At 40.4% G+C, this 6949-nt stretch overlaps 1 protein-coding gene across 1 annotated transcript in view; it reads left to right on the top strand.

Annotated features, from left to right (window-relative positions):
* The window catches only part of PLCB4 (phospholipase C beta 4), a 402004-nt gene that overhangs the window by 264836 nt on the left and 130219 nt on the right, over window positions 1-6949 (top strand). Inside the window, exons 4-6 of the mRNA XM_003788017.1 lie at window positions 3119-3199; window positions 4014-4073; window positions 5377-5520. Coding sequence (XP_003788065.1) covers window positions 3119-3199; window positions 4014-4073; window positions 5377-5520 — 285 coding nt within the window. The remainder of the gene's footprint in view (window positions 1-3118; window positions 3200-4013; window positions 4074-5376; window positions 5521-6949) is intronic.

Below are 6949 nucleotides of genomic sequence, written 5' to 3'. Positions count from 1 at the left end.
AGTATCATTGGTTGGAGTGAATGGGAATCAGAAAAAGCAGTGACATTGCCCTCTCAAAGAGTGGAGAACATAGACTGAAAGTCACCGTGGACTCCCCATTTAGGTTGATAGTTCATTTCTGTGAGTTTCATCATGAAGTTCAGTGATATAGCATGGATCAAGTTCAGGGATACAGCATGGATAGGATGGGTTTTTTTTTTTTTTTTTTACCCCTTTTGGCTAATAAAACCAGACAATGAGACATGGGAGTTGCGAGCGTCTGTGGGGGATGATTGCAGTCGGTCCATGGAAATACACTAGCAAGGATGGAGGTAAGAAGAGGACAGCCTGATAGAGAGTGAGGTTGGCAGGGACAATAAAAAAGAGGCTCAAAGAAGTCAAATAAATTAAAGAGAAGGAAGAGGGGAGCTCAGGGGTAGAAGGACCAGGTGAAATAGTCTAAGAGTGGGATGTTAGGTATCAAAATTTCCAGGTGGTGATGACAAGCTCCAGGGGCACCAGAAGGAAGAAGGAAGAAAAAAAAAATCATTATACTTAAGGATGTCAAGGAAGTAAAAGTCCAGCCTCAAAATAAATTGGAAAATCATTCTTATTTAGTTGTATGTATTTCAAGGCCATCTGAAATCCTTAATTGGAGTTAGGTGATGGAGTGCCCGTAAGTAGTCATGGTGGCTAACTCCCTGTGGGGCTGTCTACTCTGTGAACATCATTGTAGGGTATACTTTTGAACATGGAACAGACTTCTTTGTTACCACCAGTTACCACCAGGGCATTGCTTTCAAAGTATTCTAAAATGTGTAAATTTTTATGTCTTGATTGGTCGACAGTGCTAGTTTTTTAGTTAACAACAGTGTAAGATTACCTGTGGCCTTCTGGTAAAGTCTAAGGCCTTTTGTGGTGACATACAAAACCCTGCCAACAAAATAACGTGCGTTTATGTGTCCTCTTTCATCTCCTGCTGCTGCTTTGAGATGTTCTAACCACACCAAAGTACTCAGAAGCTCCCAGTGTCAGGTCAAGGCTATTTGTCTTTGCAAACACTGCTCCCTCTGCCTGGCATGACGACCCATCTGAAGTATCAACTTCAGTGTCAAGCCTTTTCCTGAAAGGTTGAACTGTCCGAAAGTGCTATTTTGAAGAGTCAAAAAATATCACCTTAGCAAAAAATGTCCTATTGTTAGTAATTTGCTACCACTATGACAAATTTGAGCCGTACCTTGTTAAGATCCTTGCTGAACTCTGTGCCACGCGCTTTGTATTCACACTCGTTTAATTCCCATGACAAAACTGAAGGGGGGCGAGGGTGAAAATGTTTCCATTTATTAGACAAGGGTTGTGAGACCAAGAGTGTCCTTCTAGGAGAAAGTATATCAGAAATGATGGAACTGGGCTTTGACTTTGAAGGCAAAGGGTCATACCCTTACTTATTGCTGTGGCTGCATTGCCCAGCGCACACCTGATACAGAGCTGTGCTAGGGACCCATCCAAACTGACAGCAGACTTTGCTCAGGGCCCCCACAATTCTGAAGTCTGCCACTTTACAGTCCTCAAGCAACTTGACTTTGGATTTACCTTGATGAATGTTGCTGCTTCCCTGGATTTCAGAAAGATAAATTTTGACAGGAGAAACAAAGAGCCTGAACTGCCCTTAAGATCTTAATCCTGTGATAACTATTTATTTGTCTTAAGTTACTGGCTTGATCTGTTTTGTTACACAGGCTCCTAAGTGGCAGTGTAGCCGTCTAGGAAGTTCGTTTCTTTGGATCATGAAAAGCACATGTAGATTTGCTGGCGTGTGGAAGCCAAGTCTCAGTGTAATGCAAACAGAGGGCCCAGGACATCTGGGTTCACATCCTCAAAACTCTTTTTCTCATATTGACATAGAATTTTCCTGGCGTTCCTAAGCACAATGGTGCTCTCTTAGTAAGACCAGGAATCGGTTAGCAAGTACAGCACAGCTACTCTGAGGCCGGAAGTCGGGCCAACATTCTTTCTTGATTGAAATTTTGACTCTGTAGTCTTCACTGAATTTCTGCTACCAAAGTTCACAGCAACAGTTATCAAAATTTAGTGTGCATCAGAATCATCTGGAGATTGCTGGGCCGCATCCCCACAGGCTCTGATTTAGTCTATCTGTCCTGGGGCTCTAGATTTGGCAATCCAGTCAAGCTCACAGGTTAATGTTGATGTTACGGGGCCCAGAATGATGCCTGGGGAAGCTCAAAGGGCTGATCAACACCTGCTTTACAGGACACCAAGTGAAGTTGGCTAAAGAAGCAAAAAATCTCTTTTGTATTTACCTGGATAGAGTTGAAGATCATTCTCCCTAGTAAAGTAACTCAAGAATGGAAAAACAAGCATCCTGTGTACTCGATACTAATTTAGAACAAGTAGATGAACAACTCCAGGCCCACATGAGAGGAAAGGCACAATAAAATTCAAGAAGGGGGAGGGCACAGGGGAAGAAGCTCAGTCAGCTCCCACCTAGTGGGTACAATGTAGGGGTATGTGGCTCACCTCTGGGTGAAGGAATCAAATGCAACTTGGATGTTTCCTAACGTGCAAATAATGTAACCTAATCGTATGTACCTCCATATTAATCTGAAATTTAAAAAAAGAAATCAGAAAAAAAAATTTGAATAAACATCTGAATGTTGAGTTGTACAAACACACACACACACACACACAAATAGTGACTTTAAAAATGTTTTTTCTCCTGACTTTTGACATTGTGTTGTACAGGCAGTGGTTCCTAGTGTATGCAGGGAGGCCAGTGGGCTGGAAGCTGGGGTCCTTCCTCTCAGGAGCTCTTTTTCCAAGACCTTGGGGAAGCTTTCTTCTCTGTGACCTTCACGGCTTCGGTGTGTTCTGTTCTTAAATTCGTTCTGGAGGAAGATGCTGTATTAGATCAATCAGTCTTGCAACACAAAAATGAATGCAAAGAGTTTTCAAAAGAAAAATGTTCTGTTAATGCAATAAGAAATGTCAATATTAGAATCAGAGGACACGAAATGATGATTTCTCATTTTCCCTTGTTTAGAGCCTCAAGGATAATTTGCATTTTTATTAGATTTAAAACAGTGTGAGTCATGAAGATCAACAAATTTCTTTTCAACAGGAGTCCTTCGTGTTTGAGCCCAACTGCCTCTTCAAAGTGGATGAATTTGGCTTTTTTCTGACCTGGAAAAGTGAAGGCAAGGTAGGCACAGAACACCGTGTTGCTCTTCCTGCTTTCTGATTTGAGCCATTTCAGTTTTCAACATGTAGACCGAGTGCCTCAGCAGGCCACGGACCTCACACCACCTACTCCTTCATTCCATTCATTCAAGAACTGTACCAACAAGCCTCCGTGTGTCAGACATAGGGGAATACAATGATAATCAAAGACAGTCTCTTATTCCTCATGGAGTCCAGTCTAGGAGCAAAGTTAGACATGTAAAAACAAATGATGTCAGTCATTGAGTATTGTGGAAGAGAAGTTTGCATTGTTATAAGTGCTTAAAATAGGCAGGTCTGATTTAATCTGGGGAGTTAAGTAGATCTCCTAAGAAATGCTTGAGCCAACATTAAAAGTGTGCTCATCCCTTCATGTCCTGGGACTTAATTTGATGTACGGCACAGTTACACATTTAGTGAACAGTTGAGCTGAACTTGAAAGCAGTAGGACTGGAGTTAGATAAAAGTAAGCCTTATTCCCATGTAGTGTTCTATGTACCCCTATGTTTAATGACACACAGACATTATTAACAAGACACGTATTATGTGTACAAAAGTAACAGCATCTTATAAACATTTTATAAATATTTAGCGCTGCATTTTGAAATAGTATGTTTGGGGTCTTTACTATGTCTGATCACTGGAAATAATTATTGTTGTTATTTGGTTTTCCCTCCCTCTGCCATCTTACTGTAATCAGCGTTGCCGTTGTGGTCAGAAATCTTTGCTAAGCACTTTGTCTGTGTTATAGGTCTGGTAGAAGGCAAGCTCACGGCTGTGCTGTATTTTCTTTCCAGGAAGGGCAGGTACTAGAATGTTCCCTCATCAACAGCATTCGGCTGGGAGCCATACCAAAGGTACCTGTGTTTGCTGTTTTTCTAAACACAGATTTACTTGTATTGGAAATGGTCTTCAGAATGATGTTTAATGTGTTACTGCTCCAGAATCATCAGCTAAGTATTAAGGACAGACACTGCTTAGAAAGATTTCTCATCTGTAACCGTTGGGTGGTTTGGACTGCATTATTGTTCATTATATTAGAGATGCTATTAACCCTTGAAAACCAAGCCCCTTGTGTGGTACCAACATCAGGGAAACAGTTTCCTTAACACAGAAATTAATTGGATAAGCCTGCTTTCCCTGTTATTTTTTTAAGCAAACCTTGATTTACTTCTCATCTGTGGTTGTTACTGAAATTTAAATGGCTCCAGTAGTCCCATAATTGGACACCTGTCCACTCAGGCATTGGCTCACCTTAAAGGCTCAGTTTGCCTTTGAGAGGAGGAAAAAAATAACAAAACTTACAAATCAGTCCTCATCATAGTGATCAATTTGTTTGAATAAGAAACTCTTTACGTAAGAGTGCTAGGAATTTAAAAGATGGCTTTTTCTTCCAAAATATTCTTTTCCAAGGGGAAGTGTTTATTCCCTTTTTCATAATAGCCCTGCAGGGTTTTAGCTATACAAAACAAAATTACATTCCTTACTTTGTTTTTCTTTTTTTTTTTTTTTAAAAAAAAAGGTTGTCTTCTTTTATGTTAATTAAACTATATGTTGGCATTTCCTTCTGAGTTCCTTTGGAGAACAAAGACACTACTTTATTTACTAATCAGGGTAAACCTGCATAGCCTTTATTCTAGGTAAGGATGCCATGGCTCCTAGAGATACAAATACTCATTCTTTATATTCAGGCTACTTAAAGGACTTAATCTCATTTGGGGGAATAATCCAGGGTTGCTGGTTGTTGTAGTGCTCTGTGTACTCAGATGAAACCCCCCCTGACTGTCCTCTGATGAGAGGGAAGCCCCTTTAATTTCTATGGACACAATTCCCCCCAGTCAGATCCTTTCCTAACCCACTGCCATATTCCAGGTCCTCCAACCAAAAATCTAAACAAAGATTCTCACACCTTGTTTGCTAAATCCAAAATGTTATAATATACCTTTCGTATCAAATAATTTCAAGTAATGTGCAGCACCACAAACTCTTCTACGTTACTCCATTAGTTTAGAATGATGCTAGATATCTGGGTATTTTAGATAGAAAAAAATGCTGTTATGTGTATTTTTACTTATGTGTGGTAGTTTATTTTTATGTTATTTCCTCCTCCATACTGTGGGATCTAACTTTTCTTTTTCTTATTTGCATCCCTCTACATAGGATCCCAAAATCTTGGCTGCTCTTGAAGCGGTTGGAAAATCAGAGAATGATCTGGAAGGGCGGATAGTTTGTGTCTGCAGCGGTACAGACCTGGTGAACATCAGCTTCACCTACCTGGTGGCCGAAAATCCAGAAGTAACCAAGGTAGCCTCAGTTCAGTGGCCTCCCTCCCTCCCTTCTGCCCGCTTGTGTCTGTGGTGTGTGTTTAATTTGCAGGTATAAGATCATTTTTAAAAATATTCTTAAATTGTTTGGTAATTTACAGTCTTAAAAATTTGCATTGCTTTGCTGGCATGTTTCTATCGCTTTTTAACATGGCACTCATGTAGGTCAACAACCCAAATACCTAGTATGACTTATTGTAGGAAAAACTAGCACAGTACTTCTCAAAATTGAATGGGCACAGGGATCCTCCTTTCACAGGACCTTGTAAAAGTGCAGATTCTGATTGAATAGGCTGAGGTGGGGGCAAGATTCTTCTTTCTGACAAACTAGTGGATGAGGCTGATCCTGCTGATCAGATAGCCACAATTTGAGTAGCAAAGATCTAGGTTGGTTCTGCCCAGTAGAAATATAATGCAAGACATGTATATAATTCAAATTTTTCTTGTTGTCACATTTTCAAAGTAAAAAGACAAAAGTTGAAATTAATTTCAATAAAATATTTAATACAATATATCGAAAATATTGTCATTTTAATATGATAGCATATGAAATTTATTAGGGATGTATTTTACATTCTTTTGATTACAGTGTCTCTCCTAAATCTGGACTGTCTTTTCAAATCAGACTAGCTGCATTTCAGGTGTTCAGTAGTTGTGTATGGCTGATGACTGCCATACTGGGCCGTAATGCAAACTTTCCCAATGTACCATCATCCAGGCAACTGAATCTCAAAGAGATTTTGGCCGAAGAAATAGAAAGCCTCACACTTAAATCTTTTTGTGTGTGTGAATCATTTATTTTCAGCATGATTTTATCTTTGTGCAAGGCTTCCATTATCTTTCTATAATATATGTGAAGAGGATGGAACCTTTATTTTCCCACTGCGGAGACATGTATATGGGGCAATGAGGAGGTATTTCATTTCCCCTTTATTCCTACAGTACAAACTCAGTGTAGGGTTGAATGAGAACAGTGTCATTAGAACTATTAAATTTTAGAGCTAGCAGGACATGTACAGGTAAGGTCATTTGAGGACACTGAACCGTGGATCTGGAGATAACTGGTGGTGGGAAGTAAACTTAAAGATAAGATTTGGACGTTTCTCTCTAGTAGCGTTTCCTCTGAAATGTAAGAGGAGCTCGCCAGACGAGGTCTGAAAACTCATTCTGTACCAGATTTTCCATTCAAACACAATGCTATTTAAGCCTGCTTTCATTGGAAGAAACTAAGTATTTCAGGCTTGGTGCCTGTAGCTCAGCAGCTGGGCACCAGCCACATACACTGGAGCTGTCGGGTTCAAATCCAGCCTGGGGGCTCGGCACCTGTGGCTCAAGCGGCTAAGGCGCCAGCCACATACACCTAAGGTGGCGGGTTTGAATCCCCAGCCCGGGCCCGCCAAACAACAACG

Source organism: Otolemur garnettii, unplaced genomic scaffold, assembly GCF_000181295.1.
Source record: "Otolemur garnettii isolate 467f Iridium unplaced genomic scaffold, OtoGar3 scaffold00025, whole genome shotgun sequence".
Taxonomy (NCBI): Eukaryota; Metazoa; Chordata; class Mammalia; order Primates; family Galagidae; genus Otolemur; species Otolemur garnettii.
The sequence above is the reverse complement of the archived record's forward strand: the minus strand, read 5'-3'. Positions and strand labels throughout refer to the sequence as shown.